The 21,771-nt window shown below is 40.9% G+C and overlaps 1 protein-coding gene across 14 annotated transcripts in view; it reads left to right on the top strand.

Moving 5' to 3' along the window:
- Positions 1–15,888, top strand: part of LOC119133358 (R3H domain-containing protein 1-like) — a 34,045-nt gene extending 18,157 nt beyond the window's left edge. For 5 of the 14 annotated variants that reach the window (XM_037269096.1, XM_037269122.1, XM_037269087.1 and 2 more), the window contains 15 exons: positions 116–169; positions 396–628; positions 1,813–2,082; positions 3,601–3,755; positions 4,877–4,981; positions 5,469–5,804; positions 5,871–6,012; positions 7,652–7,806; positions 8,247–8,368; positions 9,550–9,638; positions 11,946–12,127; positions 13,274–13,409; positions 13,905–13,987; positions 14,115–14,199; positions 14,908–15,888. In XM_037269096.1, the coding sequence (XP_037124991.1) occupies positions 116–169; positions 396–628; positions 1,813–2,082; positions 3,601–3,755; positions 4,877–4,981; positions 5,469–5,804; positions 5,871–6,012; positions 7,652–7,806; positions 8,247–8,368; positions 9,550–9,638; positions 11,946–12,127; positions 13,274–13,409; positions 13,905–13,987; positions 14,115–14,199; positions 14,908–15,122 (2,362 nt within the window). In that variant the 3' untranslated portion in view covers positions 15,123–15,888. Of the gene's footprint in view, positions 1–115; positions 170–395; positions 629–1,812; positions 2,083–3,600; positions 3,756–4,876; positions 4,982–5,468; positions 5,805–5,870; positions 6,013–7,651; positions 7,807–8,246; positions 8,369–9,549; positions 9,639–11,945; positions 12,128–13,273; positions 13,410–13,904; positions 13,988–14,114; positions 14,200–14,429; positions 14,458–14,907 lie in introns of those variants that run through there. The other 9 variants (XM_037269153.1, XM_037269143.1, XM_037269171.1 and 6 more) reach the window with 9 other exon arrangements.
- The last annotated feature ends 5,883 nt before the right edge of the window (positions 15,889–21,771 follow it).

Raw genomic sequence — 21,771 nt, 5'->3', positions numbered from 1 at the left:
TCTATTTTGAAGTGTGCCGAATTGTGCTTTTATTGTCAGAGCGGCCGTTGGTCTTGATCGGTGCAGATCATTTGTCAGCGTTCTGCTACTAATTCCTCCTACCCCTCCCTCTTAGTGCTCAGGATGAAGACACATATACGCGTACCCAGCACAGGCGGCAAATTTTTAGGTAAGGTCAACCCCCCCTGAAACACACACACTTCACAAGACGCCATTGCAATGAAATAGAAAACAAAATAAAGAAGGAAGGGAGTCGTCCATTTGATTTGAACACCGTGGTAAAATCTCGGTACCAACATTATTCTTGACGAGCCAAGGAGATTTGAAAGTCTACACGATTAAATGTGTGTACGTGATTCTTAATACTGACTGAAAGAATGACTAACTCTGACCAGGTCATGGGCCGGACCGTCAGGCGCCAGCTGGCAGAGCAGCTCTGAGACAGAGACGCTGCAACGAAACGGCGAACCCCGACCCTGGAGCAGCACTGACAGCTCGGACAGCTCTAACCGCCTCGTCCCACGGCCTGCCATCACCAAGGCCAGCAGCTTCAGCAGCATCTCCCCCGGCCTGGCACGAGGGGATAGCACCGCCAGCAGTAAGAGCACCGGGAGGCTTTCCAAAACAGGCAAGAAAGAAGACGCACAAGCCATTGTTCTTCAAATAGCCACACAAATAGCTTCAACCTCTTAAGAAAAGCAAATCATAACAAATGAATCGATATTGCTTCATTGATTAGAAAGAGAAAAATATATTTCACTAAACAGACATCAATGGGAAATCCTTTTTTAGCAGCGTCTTATACTTTGGAGACAGAAATTCTACCCCACATTGCGACAGTTGTCCAACCTCTATCGAAGTCTGTGGACCTCCCAAATTGTTGGGAAGTTGTCAAAGGTAGAAAATATCTCAAATTCTCGGATTAAAGGGGCTCCCTGACAAAAGCAGTTGGTGAGCAGTTAGGAAACTGCCTGCTTCCTTCATTGAGGTGATTAGGAAACTAATTGATCTAGGTACTGTTACATTTTCCTGCACTATGTAGTGTTTTCTTATTTTGTTCCATACAGGGGAGAAAGATGTATGAGGATTTAACGCAGTTAGTCAAGAAGACATCTCATTTTCTCTTTCTGCCCTCAAACTACTGTCCCATGCAAAAATACGCATGCAATCTCCACATAAAATAGGTACCCATAAAAAAATGAAGGTGAAATTCTATAAAGTGGAGTTTATGAACCGTGTCCTTATTTTTAGTCAAGGAAACAATTTCCTGCCTCGTAAATAATATCCTTATCCTTATATCTTCACATACAGTAATCGTTTGAAGGACACTTGCGCTCATCTTCAAAATTGTTGGAACAGTGAGGCAAATTCAATGTATTTAAAATACAACTTCTTTTTCTTTCTTGTATATTTTAAGTCAAATCTAAAAGCTACTGTCTACTGTTTCAATACCCAGTTGGAAGATGCAAATTTAGATAAAAATCCAGTGCAAGCTAGTCCATGTTGAACCTCACAGAATACCAATGGCCGATCTGAAGCTGCCTCGTTTCTATTTTGCTCAGCATTTAGTAATTACACAGGGACAAATCTAGCACAGATGGTGCAGAACTACCAATTCCTTCAACGCGTCCCTCAAGAGTCCATCCAACCGCTGCTGTTATTAAGCTGTGAATAAGCCCCACTGCTTAATTATCACCATCTATTCTTTATCACCCCCATTGATAGTTAATTCTCAAGTCATGATGCTGCTTGGATAATAAAGATGAAATCTAATTTTAAGATTGTGTATCACTCTTTGTTTGGTCATTCCAGGTTCAGAATCATGCAGTAGCATTGGTTCTTCATCCAGTTCGATCTCCCATCCACACCGTCCTTTCACCGTGTCAGTCTCGTTACGGCCCAAAATCTCTGGCACGCCTTTAATCCACCAAGCTGCAGACACCAAAGGCTCAGCACTCCCTGACATGATCAAGAGTGTCCCGTTACAACCTACGCCTTCTGCTGATGCAACAAATTATTATGTGATGTCACTGGAAGCTTCGGGGATACCACCTGGCAGCATTCTGGTGAATCCGCACACAGGTATCTATGCTCAATTATTGTATTGCATATAGTGGTTAAACATTGAAATTTGTTCAATGGTGCAATTAGATTCTGTTTACCTATACATCTGTTTTCAAAAATATAAATTATGTTCAACTATTATTGGTAAGATAAGCACACGTATGAAATGTCATTATAACCTAATTAATTAAATGTTTTCTCCATGCAATGCATTCTGGGAAGAAAAAAGGAAGCTATTTTTTTTTTTAAACAATATATGTATTTACAGTTGACCCCCGCTATTCATGGGGAATGGCACTAGGCCACGAATAGCAAAAGTCCATGTACAGTGGATGTCGATAAAAATGCTGGGAACAATAAGTTATTTTATTCATTATGATCTTTTAAATACATTGCCCAATTCATCTATATACTCCTGCGGATTACGAGGGAGTGGAAAAGGGTAGAAACAAATGTGTATCGATGTAAAAAATAAACAGACCACAATATTTTGTGGGTCTTGAAAAATCAGTCAAAATTCTCTAAAATCGCTGGCATTCGAGGGTTGCGATAAGTGCAAATAACTAGCATTGAAACAGACCAACTGACTCATTACTAGTTGGAAGAAAACAACTGTGATGCTAATTAGAGGGCACACGTTGGTTCAACATGTTATTATGTCCAATTATGTCAAATTCTAGGCGCGACATCATTTTTGTTCAGAACTGTTTTGTGAGGTTTTTTTTTCTCCAAATCATTTTGTTGAACCACAATTCAAAAGCAATGACTTATTTTCATGGACTAATTTTCATGAAATTACAACCCTATGTCTCCATCCCTATTCTGTGAAAAAGTTATTTAACTGCTATTAAAGCAATTAAATGGCAACTAATCTGCATGCATACAACACACTGCCCTTAAGAGGCCAAGGAACGTGGACAGCAGTGTGACTGGGGTTGTAATTGTGCAACACAGCGAATCAATCATAAAATTAGTTGACGACAACTTTAATTATGGATTTTTATTGGTTGATTTTTGCACCTCAAGTTTGTTCATGAAGAGCTCGCTGGTATAAATGTAGCCCTTGCAAGCCAGACCCAAAAGGAATCAATAAATCAAATTGACTTACTCGCTGTGACGTATCCTTCATGTCACAAAATGTTGCCCAGGAGTCTGGAGTTTTAAATTCATTAAATTCAATTTTAAATAACTAGACACACATACATAGTCATTAAAACCCCAGCAACCAATGGCAGTGGAAGCATTCTTTTAAAAATAAAACGTGTTTTTTTTTCCCTTGACGTGGTTATTCAAACTATCTTCTTAGGTTTGCCTCACCTCAGAAATGCCCACCAAACCAATCACACGCAGAGCATTGGTCAGGCATGATTAAATGTTCGAACCATTTTGTGTTCACTCCGCTTGATTTGTTGGTACCCTCATGGTGTGTGCTCTTTGACTGTTACAGGCACAATGTTTTTTTGTTTACTTTGCATCATACAGGCTCATGTGGGTTCTTTCACCCATTTGTTTTCTCTTTTGAATTTCTCACGGCAGGAAAACCAATCATTCATTCTAATAGCACTGCTGTAGCTTATAGTCCGGCCAGTGTCGCAGCTCCTGCCGGCAGGGGCCCCCACCAAGGGAAGATGCTACAGCAGCCAACCTCTGCTGCAAGTCAGCAACAGCACATCAATGCCCTCCACTCCCAGGTCAGCAAAAATATATAAATGTTATTGTTTGTTTTTTTGTTCCATGTATCAATACAATACACTACATACAGTATTTATGAAATGCTTTCATTCCAACATGTGGATAATCTCAATTGCTGAACTGCTGTTTGGTGCATAAACCCATCTAACAGTCATCCCACCTGGACATGGCCAGAATAAGTGGATTCATAGGCGTCGGGCTGGGTGCAATAAGTATAGTATATATATGCTGTCCAGCTCACAATCCACTTTAGCTTTTTGGGTTGTGCCTGACTGGTCCAGGCCACCCCACTAGGAACTCGCCCAAAAACAAAACAAGCTTAGTTCCGAGAGGTCTTGGTGACCTACGTCTGGGCGTGGCGAAAATAAGCACCAATGATTTTATCTGTCATAAGTCATTTCAGCCACGCCCTGTCCGATACCTCGTCTAGTACCTATTTCCCTGCATGACCCTGCCAGGGATTAAGTCCCCAACAACTTTGCTCTGAGGATCACGGAATCACACAAGCCCCTCCACCATGATAAGGAGAACTGCTTAATCCAAAATCCACCCGTTTTTTATCCATCTCTGGGGGTGGTTATTTTGTCACTCTTGCTGTCTACTGAAAATAACATCACAATTGCACAAGGAGTCATATTCCATATACGCAATATTAATCAGAATCGTACTCTTTGTTCTATGCTGCCCAATAGTTAATACGATTGTAAAGACTTTTTTTTACTCTACTTCCACATTAATTCCCTTTATACAAGTAGTTGTGTCTCTAAAGAGACTCTCCACACTTCAAATTTGAAATTAAATAACCAAGCTCTTCTGAATTTTACAAATTAAGCTGCAGGCAGTATTAGTAGAGGCTCATTTTCATGAGATAGGACAGCCCCCTCAAAACATATTCGTTAAAGTTCCTGCAATTCTTCATCCTTGGTATTTTGACACCTGGGAAATGTTTCACTATATTTAAAAAATGCATTAGTTTCATAGTCTGCTACTATGGTCATGAACTCCATTTGTCATTTTACAATGGAGTGCTTGATGGTCGGCAGGGCTTAGCCAAGTGCTCAAGACCTTAGACATCCTTTCTCCTCATCTCAATTGTTTTCTTCTTTCCTTGTCTCCTCAGCCGATGTGTCATCCATTCCAGCCGTCTTCAGAGCCTGTTCACAACCCAACAGTCTCTTACCATCTTCCTCCTCAGTTCCAACCAGCTAACCAACAATACACTGTGGTACATAACTTCATTCATTCTTTTCTCTGCTGATTACAAATCAGTCATTTTTGGCCTGTTTAATATTGTAAGTCACTGAACATTTTTGAAGATCACTGTAAGTGGAAAGTAAATTGGGAAAACGGATGGCCTGATTTGTGACCTGGTTTTAGTTAACTCTGTGGCTCCCGCAACTAATTATGCCTGTCGAAATCTCCATTAATATTTAATTCATCACCAGATGTTATTGTTGAATAATACATGACGGAAAACATTACTTTTACAACAACATGTCGGAAAAGACTTTAAGTTGTGGTATTGGTATGGATTGATGAAATCCACTTTTTGGCTCCTTTTGTCTACAGACAGGAGGTTATATTTAAACTACATCCAAAACTATTTTACCCTTCTTGCTTTATCGGTTATCTTAAATTAAAGTCTTAATTGGTAAAGCTGTATTGATCCACATCAATAATTCAAGTAAGCTGTTTTGAAATCTCTTCTCCAGCCTGAAATGCTCAACACCCAATTCAGTCACATGACTCTGGCACAGCAGTCCCCCAGCAACGCTGGAGCGCCGGCCGCAGACCCCCGCCATTATACAGCAGTGTACCACCATCCCGCCCCTGTAGTGTTGCATGGAGCACACCAGCAAGTTTCTAACTACATGGTCGCAGGACCCACAGGGGGGCACCCAGGGATGCTCCAAGGCCAGCCTGTACCGCTTCCAGGACCCCACCACAGCTACCCCAGCAGCATGACTGGTTATGCAGCTTGTCCTGGGTCCACTCTGAACCAGCAGCACACCTTCATTCATCAGCCAGTCCAGCAGGTAGCTCAGCAGGTGTGCATCGCTCAATTCCACTTGTTCTTTCCTTTTGATATTTGAATTTGTTTTGTGCTTCTGCAGATATCCACATGCTACTGCTCATCCACCCAGCATCCTCACTGCTCCAGCCAGCAGCAGCAGCAGCAGCAGCAGCATTACCGTCCGCCTGTAAACCATTCGCCGCATAATAGCCCTCACAGCCAAACCTTGGCCCAGCAGCAAGGTACAACTCTCACAATTAATGGTTTGTTGCCCTCGACATTCTTGTTGAGCTTGCTTTGATACACATGAACACAAAATGAACCAGGTCTGCAGGTTTTGATGTGAAGCAACAGCGCTTACCTTGATTGCGTTGGTGTCATGCTGTGAAAAGCAAAGGCATGTTGTTGAAGAGTCTCTTCTAGCTTTTTCACTGTTTTTCATACAGAAGCAAGATCATGCCACAGTTCACCTTGGGAAAGGGCACAGGGTTGCTCCATCCTCCCACCCTCCGTGTATTTCTGAGTCCAGATTACTCAGCAGGGTCTTATCTGTTTGCTTCTTCTCTTGTCACCTCACTGCGGCCACCTCAAACATAAAACCAAATGTGCACTCTTGCAGTCTGTATACGTCTCCTGCAGTGTTTCCCTAGTTGGGTTCAGTAGTTAGACAAATTTAGATGCCATACCACAGCAAAGGACATCAATTATTTCTAAGTGAATAATAACGTGTGTCCCCCCACTGTCCCTAATTACTTAAAGGAAAAGCGTGCACTGCAAATTGTAGGTGCTGAAGCAGGCACAGAGCAGGGTAGAGTAGAATCTCCTTGAATATCTTAGCATTTGTTTAAAATCGACTCTTTACTTCCTTTCTCAGCCTCATTATCAGATCAAAGAGGAATACTGATGAGAGGCGGGATGCGGGGCCGGGACGCTGTCTGAGAGGCCTCTATGAATCTCACAGTGAACCGGTCTCTTTTTCAGCCCCTCAGTTTTCACCTGCAGGCCAAAGCTGTTGATGGTTTGTCATAAATAGACAATGGAAGGGCGAAATCAATTTTATACTCAGATTAGTTGGAAGGATTTAATTCCCGACAAACTGGCGTCAATCAAAAACAGTGAGGAGAAAGTCAGTCATTATCTGCGTCTGAGGAATCACAATCATCTGCTGCCTGCTGAAATGGAATAAATCTGGTGCATTTAAGATTGCGGTCATTTCATGCTCGGTTTGTGAGGGAAAGTGGGAGAGGTGGGTGGATAAAAATAGCTAGCTCCTTGCTCCATGGGGTGCTTTCATTGTTTCATTGTGTCTTTCTCCCAGGAGGCCTACTGCAGACACCTTCACAAAAGCATGCCCTCTCTTTTGTCGCTCGCAGCACCTCACGTGTGTCACCAGGGACTGAATTTTCAAATGTCTTACCTTGTCACCTTGACAGTGTGCCCCTCCAGCCAGGAGCCAGCGCCACCATTTCATGCCATTTGGGAATATGGCCCTGCTAGTCTGATCGCCTAGGTGTTTTTGGCGTTAATAAGAAATTGATGTTTGTTTGGGGTTTTTTTCCTCGCAACATTCATTTGGTCACTCATGTTGCTGTTTCAGGCCCCTGCGGGCTAAATCAGATATATCGACTTTCTCATTTACCCCAAGTGCCTCCACCTTGCTCTGCTGTAACAGCTCAACTCACCGCACAGCTCAAGTCCCCGTCTGTTTTTTTTCTCCCTGCTGATGCACTGCATGTTCCTTGTTGGTGGTTGTTTATCCCGAAAAGACCCTATTAACCGGAGTCCGGTCTTTGTGGCCAAGCATTTCAATCCCCAATTTGACTCCACTGCTCTGTCCGCTTGTTGTGGTGTGGCCTGAGTGCTTTGCTTTTCTTTTGTCAGTGCACCAGCCTGTGATGTCAAGCCCAGCATCTTACCAGACTATAGTGGGCATGCAGCCAACACTCAACATTGCTCTCACTGGTGTCCAGCAAAGCAGCATTAGCAGTCAGATGCAAGGCATGATGGTCCAGTACTCTCCAATGCAGTCTTATCAGGTATGCATGGTCAGCCACATTATATGGCTGCTTAGAAAATGACGTAAAATGCAAGGGCTAAACAAAACAATTCTGCCTTTACAAAGATATTGATGTTCAGTTGATTCATACTGTCGGAATCTTTTAATCGACTATTTTGACAATCTGCCAATATAATTTTGTGGCCTGTCTGTGTAGATGCATTGTTTGGAGCTAAACTAAAATGTATAAAATGAATTAAATTAAAATGCACAGAAAGTGAGGAACTAAAAAATATGATTGTTGAATTTAGCTGTATCAATTTTGTGATGTACCTAAAGAAATTAAATTTGTATGATCTAATAAAAGAATTATTTTTCTTTCAATGTGCAATATGCATATTGCATGGGCCAAGATGGTGATAATTATATTTTTTCAATATATTGTATAGCCTTAGTTGCTATTTCATTGGTCCATCCCAGGTGTCCTTGCCACAGCATACGGGGCCAATGTTGTGCCCGCCAGGACAAGGTGCGGTAGCAGTCGCTGGTGTCCAGCCCTGCTACAGCCTTCTCCCTGCTCCGAACCAGCACACTACCATGAGGTAGCATCTAAATACTCATGCACATGCACGTTCTTTTTGAAGCAATTGCCCGAATGTACAATGTAAATCCAGTTCAATCCAAAATACTAATTTAGAAATAATTAATGCATGTTCGAGTTGATCTTTTAAATAGGTCAATTTGTGTGCTTTGATTTGTCAGGATTTCAAAAGTTTTTTGCTGCGCCTTGTTTGTGAATGTGCTTCCTATTAGATGAATCCTCAAAGCACCATGTGAGCATAGTTGATCTTTTAATAGGTCAAATTATGTGCTGTCAAAGTTTTTGCTGGTAACATATGCAGGTAACACTGCGCCTTACTTGTGAAGGTGCTTCTTATTTGATGAATCCCCAAAGCACCATGTGAGCACAGGTCTTCAAGATGGTATTACCTCAATACTCTGTGAGCCGCGCCTTTGTGCAACTGATAATTGTCGACTGAGAGACCTTTTGCAATTAATTGCTTTTTGGCCATTTTTCGTCTTGGCTGCGCTTTCGTGGAGTCGTGCGGTGCGCCAGGCTCTCGTTATAACAGATTGATAGAACTAGTTCACAGAACGCAAACCACGTAATTAGTTTCTGCCTCTACGGATCCAATCAGTCTGGAAATTGGTGATTGTAGTGCCTCTGGGAGCATTACACGAGGCTGTACAGTATCTGTGGCAAACCAAAGACAGCGAGGGACCGAAGCAAAGAAAGCCCGGGCGTTCTCGGATAGGTCACATTGTCATTGTTTCAGGTGTGAAATTAGACAGTTTTCTCGCTGGACAGACCGTGCTGGAATGATTTATGCGGTAGCATCGGAAGCGCTCCGCCGCTTCTCCCACAAGGGCTGCCTGTCCACCTGCAGTCTGTGTTTCGCCAGCTGTACACAAGTCCCCACAGGCAGGCTGCTTACAGAGCCGAGCGCCTGCTTTGCAGAGAGATTTACGTTCACTTTCAAATTTAATACACCAGCTGTAATGTTGAGCTCGCACAACTCCTCCTTATGGGTGCCAGGTTGCTTCAACATATTTACGTGATGAGATCAACTCTGTTAGATATTTTTGAATTGATGCAGGGGCATATATTTAATGTAAATATCGCCCCCTTCCGCACAAATCTGACATGTCCTAAACATATATTTCAGTTCAGTTTGAAATGATGGTGGTGAAGATATTTGCCTGAAAGTACCTTTCTTCGCAGTTCCACTGTGAGTTTTCTGCCCTCCCCAATGATGGAGCAGCTCAATTTCCCTCAGAACTCATCTTCCTATGTTGCCCAGCAGAACACAGGTCAGTACTTCAATCTAAAAGCAGTCGTTAGTTGCATTACGCCAAATGACAAAGTCACGTCTGGATACGAGTGGATGTGTTATGATCTCTTTGGCATGAGTTGTGAATAGTGCACATTACATACATTTCATCGCATTGATGTATCATAAAGGAAGAAATGTCTTACCAATATACCAGAAAATAAGTTCTATTTACTGTTTATATCTGCCTCTGTGCAGCGCCCCCCCCCACTGTGCTCAATTTTCTCTGATTAACCGCAGTTTTTCTTCACAGCCATAACCTAGACGCCAATAATAAAATTATCTCAAACGAGTTTGTATAATGGATGCGTACCTGACACAAGACTCAATTTAACACCACATATTACACATGAACAATGGAGTGTTGTTGTTTGCGTAAATGACAATGATGCTGTAGCCCCCAGTAAATCTGTTACATTGACACCATAAAATCAACAACAAATGTATTTCTTACATACTGTGTATTATGTTTGTAATAAAATACTACATTGCAGACAAGAAAAACAATGATTTCATGATAAATGTGCATATTGTAAGTCAGACAAATAAGATTAATATAAAGGTTTATCCATGTGGCCCGCAGAGGCTCAGGTGTGTTTGTTTCCTATAAACAGATTCTTTTGTTTTTGTTGTCGTCTGAACAAAAGAATCTTTTAATGTTATGAAGACATGATGAATCTCATCGAAATAAGTGTTTGTTTCCTCTCAAATGCCCTTTATTATGCACATGTGAATGTTGAGTGGTGGGAGCTATTATTTCAATCCAACAGGAATGAGGTCAGACGAAGGTCACGTGGCAGCCTCACCTCAAGCATCTCCAGTAAAATCTCTTAATTGGCTCCTTCAGGCATGGGAATAATCTGAATTTTAAAGCGGATGTCAACTCAAAGGATTTTTTTTAAAAAGAAGACACTATAGCAAGAGTAAAAACCTGGTATTCTGCTTAACATGACATTTTCAGGAAAAGAGTTCAACATAATAATTTATCAACCAAAGGACAGCGCCATATTAAAAATGACCGTTCCGTTTTTACATGACCAAATTAATGGTGCGTTCAGAAAATATGCTCGGAGCACGGCCGTTTGGAAATTCAATGAGTTACTCAAATTTGGGAAATTCAGAATGCAGCAAAAACGGAGAGCCGGTGTGCGCACTCAAACACCCTAACTTGTGTGTTCACAATAAGATAGGGTACTCGGAAATAAATGGGAGAAAGGCATACTTGCTCAACTCACACACTCAGAGTACTGTAGTCCACGGGCGTCAGAGAGAATTAACGAAAGTTTTTATTTTTTTATTGTCCTAATGTGATTTCCAATTACATTATAATATCATAAAGACACAGCTTACATGTTTGAAATTGCAGATAGAAAAAAAGAAAAAAAATGCACACCCAAATAAGATGAACATAATTAATAAAAGATTAAAAAAAAGTAAAAATTAGAAATTAAGAAACATTGAAATGGGAACATAATTTCAAAGTTTTAACAGCTTACTTTTTGAGTAGATCTACGATGATGAGTGAGTAAATGCCATGTTTTTATTTTTTCTATAATAAATACATGGTAGACTAAAATTTAAAAACCACTATTAAGTAAATATGCAGATTTTCAATTTAACAGGAAGCGTGAACATCTTGGGTTGACCGCTTTACGTCTGTAATCTCTCGTCTCTTTTTTTGTTGATTTGATTAATTGATATAAACATTAGCTTCTGAAATTGGATTTTTACCTGTTGTTAAACCATGTGTCAACATAATTTTTAAAGTATTGAATTGAAATGAAGTGTTTTTGATGTCGGCGCAGCAGAAGGAGCCTCCCCTTATTTTAATTGCCCCCCCCTCCATTCCCATCAGTCACATTCACGTAGCTCAAACTAATTAGGTAATTGGATCTTCCGGATCATCACAGAAGATTTAGCAGGAAGAGAACGACTCAATTATAGCCCCTATGGATGTGCCTTTATAATCGAGGCACTTAAAATCTAATTGCCGAGCAGCTAATAGTGTTGTTTTCACGGATAGGGTGTGTAGGTGAACCAAACTGCTGGAAAAGAGCTTTTGAGCAAACACACATTTGCACAAACAAATACACTCAGTCTAAATGCATTAATGACGTTGTGTGATGAGCTGCGTTAATAAAAAATGGTAAACGTGCTGAAAATCTGCTTACCAGCCACACCGAATTAAATTGTATCATGACTGCTTGAGCTGATTTGCATTTTTTTTTCCCCAGCACAAATTTGTACCAACCGCCTGTTTTTTTGCGTTCCTTTTAATCGTGTGCAGGGTTGTTGCCTCCGGCCCCCGGCAGCAGTATGATGATGCTGCAAATGGCAGCTCCCCCCTGCCAGCAGCCCCAGGCGTCCTCCCCCTGCCAACAAAAGCAACCCAGTCACAAACACCTGGGCCCCGAGCACCACCGTAGCCGCCGAGCGACTGATCACCCGCTGCCGTCTGACAACATGCAGGTACAAATGCTGTGTGAGTGCATCAGCAGCAGGAAAATACACATCCTTGTATAAAAATACATACTCGTAAAAAAAATGGTATGATCCAAATTGAATTTTGGCTCAATGACCCAGACTTTACCTTGTGTTTGTAAACTACTCTGTATAATAATTATGTTTTAAGGTAGTATTTGAAAAATATCTTGCAGTGCCAACAGTGAACATAAAGACTTAAGTGACCGAATCCACATCTTAATAACACATTACTATCACAAAATAATACGAACAATGCGTGGCATTAACAAAAAGCATTTTGTGTATTTGTAGATAAATACCATTAATAAAAAAGCCAAACTATATCAATTCCAAAACCTATGCACTCCATTATAGAAGTTTATAATAAATATTAATATAAAAATATTTAGATGCAGCAGACCACTTTTCTTTGCGCCTGCCTGTCAATGTAAGCTAACTGTTCCCTCATACATACTGCTCTGAAAGTGGCCCAAAAATCCATTTGTGTTGAAATAATCAGCCAGCAACAATGTTGGTTAACCTAGCCTGATAAAACCTTTTTTTCTTTCCTTGAAATGTGCGCCTTGAAAATGAATTTTTAATCATATCCAACACTGTCGTCCCCTGTAAAATCAATTTTTGGTTTGCATTTTAAGCTGGACCAGTCAGGGGATAAACAAAGCTGAACCAATGAGAGGACGGAAAAATGTCATTCCACTCTGAGGATTCATGAAGGCACAGAGAGGTGAATATAAAATCTGGTTTAAAAAAAAAAAAAAAAAAGGAAACGGTGTGTGTGCGTGCGTGCTTGTTTGACGCAAGCACTTGGTTTCTGATGGCATTCGGCAAATCATATTCCATCCAGCCATTAATTCTCGACCGCTTATCCGGATTCGGGTCTTTAGCTTTAGCACAAAACCCCATAGTTCCCTCTCCCCAGCCACTTCTTTCAGCTCGAGCAATCCCAAGGCGCATTGCCAGGCCAGCCGGGAGACATAATATAAAAATAAGACATAATAAAAGCATTAAAGAGTAATGGTACATTAGAGGTGTAGAGCGGTGGATGCAGTAAGGCGTTTGTTTGTTTTTGAATAAAAGTGTTTGTGTTTTTCCCTATTGTTCCTGACTGCACCACTGGTCTATTGCGTGTAGAGCAGCCTGCCCTCATCCCCGATGCTCGCGTCCTCATCGGGACCATCGCCCAACATGAAAGGCATCTCGTCCATCCCCGTCATGGCTCACCAGCAACAACTGCAGCTCCCTACAGACTTCTGTCACACTGGACCCGGTCAGTAAATACACCAAGATGTTAAATTGCCATTTAATATTGAGATTATATTCTTCAACATTTTTTTTTTTTTTACAGACGCAACAAATTAATTTGTACTTCAATAAACATGATCACATTTATTATGCATAAATAATCACATAAACACTACAGAATGGCGACCTCAATGTATCAAATAGGGCTTGACAGAGTGGAAACGGAGTCATTTTGAGTTGAAGTTAAATACTCAAACCTAGAACGACTGAAACGTAAACTTGCTGGTCACAAGCACCACTGTGCCCACCCTACAAACTATTTTGCAATTATTATTTCTGTAACCATTTAACAAATGTATAAAATTATTACTCTCTAATACATGTGTACAATTAAGCTCTACATGTTCAGCCCTGCAGTTAAATAAATAAAAATTGTCTATTGTACACGACAATTGAAAAGAGGGCCCAAATGAAGAATGTTGTAAAAACTCACGTCATTAATTGTTGTGGGCACGTCTAGGTGAAGCCCACTACTCTCTCTTGGGCCAGCCTCTGCAGTACAAGCCGCTCATCCACACCGCACATATGATGACCAAACATCAGGTATACTAATTGACTCTTATTTATTGTTTAACTGTCTGAGCCGTACTGATTGTCAGACAGATGTTTTCGTGTATTCCAACACTTGCCTCCCGCTAATATCCGATAACAATAACCCCTTTCTCGCCAGGGTCCAATGGGAGTTTGGCGCAGTGGGCATGGAAGGAAGGCGGGCAGAAAATCTTTACCTTCAGATCACAGTGTAGGTGAAGCAGGTAATCTGAAATCCAGAGGGAGGCTTCAGTTGATTTAACACTGCAATTATTCTTTGCAGATAATTGACCTCATCTTACCTCACTGAAACTTTTGTTAGTTTGTTAAATAAGAATGAAACATAATGTCAAGGACATCAAAATAGCTGTTGGGTGTCATTAGCAAATAAACAGCCAGTATTGAAATACTCCCCCTCATTTTTATTTATTTATTTTTCCAAAATTGTGTCCAGAGCAGCTCCCTGTATACTTGTTGAAAAGGTATGTGCACGTAAGCAGTCAAATAGACAACCTGGAAAAAATTGCAATGTAACCAGCAGCCCCTTACATATTTGCACCAAATGAAGTTGTGCTGATCATTTCAAATAGCATGTCATTTTTTTTTTCCCCACTCCCCGATATATTTTGTACTCTTTTCAGGTGTGCTTGTCAAAAATGTTGCTAATGCAATCAAGGAGGCTGCCTGCTTGTAGCCCAGTGGGCTGCACGTTCATGCTTAGAGCGGTGCAGATGCTTTTTTTTCAGATTTTCATTTGTGCACGTTTTGAATACGTAATCAAGTACTGCTGCGATTGCTCATTCTGCACGCATTTGAAGCTGACAGCGGCAGTTTATTGAAGCCTCCCCTGGTGCATGTCTACTGCTTCTCTCTATCCATGACAGTTGTTTTCGTTTTTAGCCGTGTTGCTGATTCTGTTGTGTGTTTGTCAGCAGTGAGCGGCTGTCCTCAGGAGGAAACCAGTGAGACAGACTCTCAAAATCTCCTGGCACAAGTCTGCAAAAAGGGTGAATTGACGCAGCGTCAGCCCTGGCTGTGCTGCAGCAGAGACGCCCCCGGCCTAAAGCCAGCCTCGCTCTTCTCTACCGGTGCCGTGGCACAACCAGACACTTTGCGTTACCACAGCAGCCCGTGGGCCCATTTTTAACCCAGGAGTCACTCACCCAGACTTCAGGGGGAGCTGTGTGATCAAAACAGCTCGGAGCTGCTTAGTTTTTGGTGCAGCCACCATGTTGTTGAACCTCCAGCCTCTGCTGCCTCACTTTGGACTGTTTCAACATCTCCCAAACCTACATCAGTATAATGGTTTGAACAGTGAATGTTTTCTTGTTACTTTTTTCCCCCCCCTCGATCCAGCCAACAGGTCTGTGCAGGTTACAGTGTGTTGTTTGTAAATTATCTTTTGACTCCATCTTAATTCACAACCTTATTTACAAGGTAAATCATGAGGTATTCACTGTTGCTGTTCACAATTGTACATTTTTGTGAAGAATGTAGAGCTTTATCCACCATTTTGAAAGATTGCAGTGCTTTTTTTTTTAAATGAACAGGTCAAGCCAAATTAAGCAACTGGTAAAAAGTAAGATTTAACACTCGTGATTGGAGCAATTATCCATTTGAGCCCAAACATTCAACACCCGAGTGTATGTCTACTTCAAGTCAGTGTTGCATTTGCACTGAAGATCTGATTGGTGTTGAATGCCTGTAACCGAGATTTATATTTTAAGGATGACCTTTATTGCACTCAACCAGCACAGTTTGATTGTTTTAAATTCAAATTATTATATGCACACGGAAAATGCAAGCATTTAGGTACGTGGCTTTTTTGGGAGAGTGAGGGGAATTCTTGTTTGTTTCACTCACTGTTGTGTTTTTTGTGGTTGTTTAAAATAATAAACGTTTTCACTCCACAAGTTGAGACTTTATTTTTAATATTTGACGAACGCATGGAACGGTAATGAAGAATGACTGCACTTGCTAATGTTTACAGAAACGTTTTGTATGAACAACATTTTAAATAATTGTTACCCATTTGAAAGATAATACTCAGATGCCCTTCAAAGCAAATACTTTTGCATCCATTAAAGTCCTCTGTGGAAGAAAATTCCATCTGTTTTCCAAACTGTTCCCCTTTATACTGTGCAATTCACTCCCATTGGAAAGTCAAGATAAAATACCAGGTTTTTATTGTTATTCAATGGTAATTGCTATCGGCAATAACAGCACAATGTCGCATTTACGTGTTGTCCTAGTGCAACATTTTGTAAACTAATTGGTACTCATGGGAGCAATTTGGCAGATATGCTTTTAGAGGCTGGGGAATATTTACTGTATTTACAATTTATATTAACATGCAGTGCAACTTGGCTGTACATAAAACAAGCAGAGCAACATGAACTAGGTAGATAATGAGCTGAGGTTTGTCTTATTTTCAAAACAACAAAATTAATCATTGTCACTGAATGGATTACAGCATGACTGCACCAGGGGAATCTATTGAAAACCCCTCGGAATGTCATTCTCAAATGCTTGGGGAAGTAACCTTCAAAATATCAGTGTCTTGATTATTTCTACAAGAATAGAGGACACGTTTGCCAAATTGCAAAAGACGTGTAATTACCGTCTTTGGCCACCGGGTGACGGAGTTGTACTGCCAAACCACTTTAACTGTTGGAGTTCCAAGTTCAGTTTGTTTAATTGGCATTTGACAAACAGACGTTAATTGAAGTGAAACGCCGCACATTAGAGAACCAAATAAACAAATGTAACAAATTTGTGTAAAATTATTCATTTGCCCTTAATTTAAAGCGGGTAATGCACACAACCTCCTCATGCAAAATCGGCATGACGTTTGAACGACCTGTTTGCCATGCATCTTTAATGTATAATTTGACCGTGCATTTGCAATCATTTGGATTCAAGAGGTGCACGGTACACATAGATTGTTTCCATGCATGTAAAAGGTACATGCATAAATCTTTATCCCTCCTTTATTATTTTATTTGTCATTCAGGTCATTACTCATGAATGTCGTGTCTAATTGATGCTCAACACAATGAACAGGTAATTTGAGTTTGTACTTTTTTTTACTATTTACTAACATGTCAAGTCAATTTTATTTATATAGCCCTTAATCACAGCTTCACGTGGGCAAAGTTGACAATTATTCTCTGCATCTCCTGATCTTAACTCCCAGGAGGGCAAGAAAAAGTCAGTTGATTGTTCAGAAAATTAACTGGAAAATAAATCAAGTCCAAATAATAAATTGATTTTATTTTTTTTAAAATGTTAGTTATTTTCCATATCCAATTTTGCAGACCACCTACCATACCGCCACGGACCACGAGAGGGCCGGGACCACCGGTTAACAATCCCTGCTTGAGAGTACATTGGAGTAAGTAAATCCAAAATTAAGCAGTAGGTGGCAGTATGAGGCTTTTCTTTCTTTTTTCTGTCTCAATATAAATAACTAGTATCACAGTCAGAGGGCTATCCCCTTTTTATGCATCTCCCACCACGTAATTGAGTCATTAAGTAAAATGAAACCCATTGCCATCATACTCACAACTCCAGACAATCACTCATCTTCAGACACAAGCACACACATACATACACATTCACACACGAACTATGGCAGGTTTCCATGACAACCAAGTGGAATAGGTTGAAGCGGCAAGGAGCTCTCCTACATTGAAAACATCCATCAGGAGGCAAGTTCCTTTTTTGCAGTAGCGTTCATGAAAGACATTGGTGGCTTATCCCTGGGAATATTAAAAGCAACCCCAATAAATGCTATGCAGTATACTTAATCATTATATTTTCATATTATTTGTGTGACAGGTACAATCAGTGACTCTTTGTGACCACCCCATAATTTCAACTCGCACAGTCTCGGCAATTGGAACAATAGCACTCACAATGAAAACCTGCCTGTGGCTGAGAGATGGCATAGCAACGCTGGGTCAACAAGCTGAGAGCCCCAAATGCTGCTCCTCCATCACACCTCTTCCATTCACCCTCATTATGCAGGAAGTGGAATTGTGCTTTCTGAATAGATTAAAGCTTACAATAGTGCCTCTCTTAAGTGTGTTTTATTCGCTGCAGAAACAGCAGACCGCCTTTTTTTTTTTCATTTCCCAGGGCTTATGATGTTAAAGGAGACATAGTGTGCTTTTATTTTTTTTCACTTTCCATGAGTCTTCCGGTCGATTGCTGTACAAAATCCATGCCAAGCATGGCTTTTGTTACCTCTCGAGCCAGATGGCTGAAAGAAGAAATGGCCTTGGAAATAGAGGGGGGAAGGGGGCTAACACACCTAAAGAGAAAACAAATCATTTTCAGTCAGGCAGCACTCCAGACACTTCAATAAATGTGTGAATGGGTGCAGATTGGACGGACGGACGGATGGACGGGTGGATGGATGGATCGGTGGATGGATGGATCGGTGGATGGGTGGGGGGCAAGGGGCACTTGGGTCGATCGGTCCATAGAACGCTATCCAATTTGTGTCAATCATTTGACATTCCCTGCATGAGGTGACCAACGCGCATTTTGAAACAATGAAGGCTTTTTTGGAATTGTTTACATTCTTGGTGAAATTCATTCAGGCCTTATTAGTTTGCTGTTGAAAACACATCAAGTAAAAGTAGATTAGTTCTCGATCCATCTGTAATATGCGGTGTGATTATTTTGACAGTTATTACTTAAAACTATGAAAGTTGAACTTTTAAAGTGAAACTGTGCCGTGCCGTGCCGTGCCATCGGACCCTCAGCCACACCCATTTTATCATTGTAATGACTGTCACCTGCTCCCTCAAGTATTTAAACCCTGCCCGTGTGTTTCTCCCTGTTGCTGTCTACTGTTGCTTCCTGTCTGTGTCTGCGCCTGTTGTTCCTGTTCTGCTCGTCCATTCCCCCCTGGTCTTCTGTGGAGGCTCATGGTCAGAACCTGTTCCTGTATCTGTTCCTTGTCCGAGTGAACTTCACACTCTGTCTTTGTTCCCTTCAATAATAAACCCTGGTCCAAGCTGCAATGGATTCCTTCCTGCATCAGCTGGGCAGGCGACATAATATTTCAAAATTCCTATCCTAACTATCATCCAAGTATGTGGACATGTTAACAAGGGTATAACAAAACTAAACATACCAAAAATAAAGTCAACTTTCGCGCCTTGTGAAGATTCATGACAGACATAAAATGAAGAGGGGAAAAAAGATTTTAGAGTAGTGTGTTACCCAGAGCTGTCTGCTGGAATTAATAAACACAGCATGTGTGTTGGCAGGCAACACAGAACACATCCGAAAACTTGGGCTTGTTTTGCCATACATGTCTAGTATGTCTATAGTACTTGTAAGTAACTCATACTCAACAATAGTAGGACCCTTTTTTATGTTTATTTGTGAATTTGCTTTCATTCAATAACTGCATGGATATTTTTAATAGTCATTTGAGTCAATGTATATTCAATTTAAGAAAGAATATACAAGTTGCTAGTAACCCGTGACACCCGTGGGGTATAGAAAATGGATGGATGGAAGTTGCTAGTAAATTCTCAGGAGTCAGCCAACAAGGAAAGTGATCATGTGTAGGATATGGCCATTATTTTGATCCAGCTCTTATATGGCATTTCAATACGGCTGGTGAGTGTCTGTTCCTTTTTGCATTCCCATTTGCATGTTGTACTTAACTTTTTTTTTACACTTGTGTACCTCACATAATTCGTATAGTGTACACAGTTGCATTGTGCAGACAAGACATGCATTCGGAGACGGCACACTCTTTATTTCCTTCCAAAAAGCACTTAAACACGGCATCTGTCTATCTCCAAAACCACTAATGCTCCTAGAAGTGCATGCTAGCATGCCTCCAAGAGAACCAAGCAATGATTTGATTAGCCAGGCTCAAGTTTTTAACGTCTCCTGGAAATGTCAGCGAAATCATCAAAGCGGCCGCCCCTTTCATAAAGCCTTGATGAAAGGCATTCTCAGCATTCTGCGCCTTCGATGTAGCCCGCTCACAGGCACAATGTCTCCATCTGCATAGCATTACCACTTTTATGGCGCTTCCATAAGTGGAGACAGACCCCAAAAAGGAGACAAGTGACATTTCCCCCCTCTAAACTCAGCCCACCAAACCTCTGCTGCAGTTGCAGGAATTTCTCGGGTACTGATTTCACATAACATACTATTATGCTATTGTACATTCCCGTTTTAATATTTTGGTACATGCAATGCTATTACTGGTTCAATCACCTACACGTGTGAGAATTTTTCTTTACACTGAGCTCAGCGAAATATTTCCATCTTCGTCACGTTGCTTCCGAGCTGTACATGCAACCATATTCAGAATATAAGATTTTGCAGTTGCATTTATAATAAATTATTGTGTCATACTAAAAGCTTTTTTCCATACTTTAATCATATTTAGATCCAGTTCTGCATTATCACAGTATGTGGAGTTTGTATCTTTTCTTCATGCTCCTGAATTTCAAAATCATGCATGTTAAGTTCACTGAAGACTATTAACATTGTCTCTAGTTGTGCATGTGAGTGTGAATGAAAAGCTCTTCGTTCAAAGATTTTCCTATCTTGCAAAAGTGAGTGAGAGGGGGAAAAAAAACACTGACAGATTTTTTGGAATCCACACCCACACTCGTGATATCAACTTTATATGTTTCATCATTGTACAGACATTCATTCTTCATGCAATCAAACTGACAGATATGATTATTGTCCCTGCATGTGGTCCACATAGAGATGCTAATGAAGACATTGTTTCACGCGCCATTAACTGCAGAAATCACACACACACACACACACTCATACCTCCCTGAAGAATCGGGTCATCCCCGGAATGATTCATCGTTCAGCCTATTAAACAGATGCACACACACACCGCGCAACGTGCCTCATTACATCAGTGTGTATCCATCTACGCCTGAACTGAGCAAATGACTGATGGAAGGCAACTGGCACACTTACTGTACTTGAACGCGTCATTGCCTTTCCCCTCTCTGTGTGGCGCCGTGCCCTAGCCGCCCTTCAGTACAATGAGTTGAGGATATGAAGCTAATGGTTCGTTAAAAGAAAATGTCATGCGTTAGTAAGCTTGGAGGGGAGCAAAAAAATAAGGGTGGTGGGTCCCAGTAAGTTGTATGCATCAGAAGCAACTGACAACCTTAAAATTGTAGATACTTGTGTTTCTCTTGACTGATGTATTTTGAGATGACTCATATGTAAAAATTAAAGCAAGTAGCAGTAATAATAATAATAATAATAATAAATCAGGGTTGAACATTTTCAATTGTCAGTTCTGCCCCATTTTTGAAGCATATCAGGGAGGAAAAAATCCTCCGCATCACAGGATAATTGCTCATGATCATCTTTTGAGAGACATCCAACATTCGGGTCAAAGAAGGGAAAATGCCTATATTTGGCCCAATTGCTTTTTTCTTGATGACTGATCATCTCTCAAATTTGTAAGCTTGGACTTCAGTGGAAGAACACTTGAGGTCAAGGGATGTTTAAAGGAGTATCACTTCTCAAAACAAGTGGAATTTTTAGGGATCTTCCCACTTGTGATCAGTGACGCTTGCAAAATCCACATTCCATTCAGGTCATGTAATCAAGCGATTATGGAGATGATTTCCTCTGCCGCTAAAGTCTACATACCTTTGTAGGTATGAGGACCAGACACCATTACTTTGCAAGGAAGTGAAGAGTTGGCTCTCACAAATCAAAATACACAGATGAATTGAGTCTGTCTGAAGGAGTATTTCTGCCTTCCTATCTTTCAT

The sequence above is a fragment of the Syngnathus acus genome, chromosome 2 (assembly GCF_901709675.1).
Source record: "Syngnathus acus chromosome 2, fSynAcu1.2, whole genome shotgun sequence".
Classification (NCBI taxonomy): Eukaryota; Metazoa; Chordata; class Actinopteri; order Syngnathiformes; family Syngnathidae; genus Syngnathus; species Syngnathus acus.
This window is presented reverse-complemented; position numbering and strand designations above follow the sequence as displayed.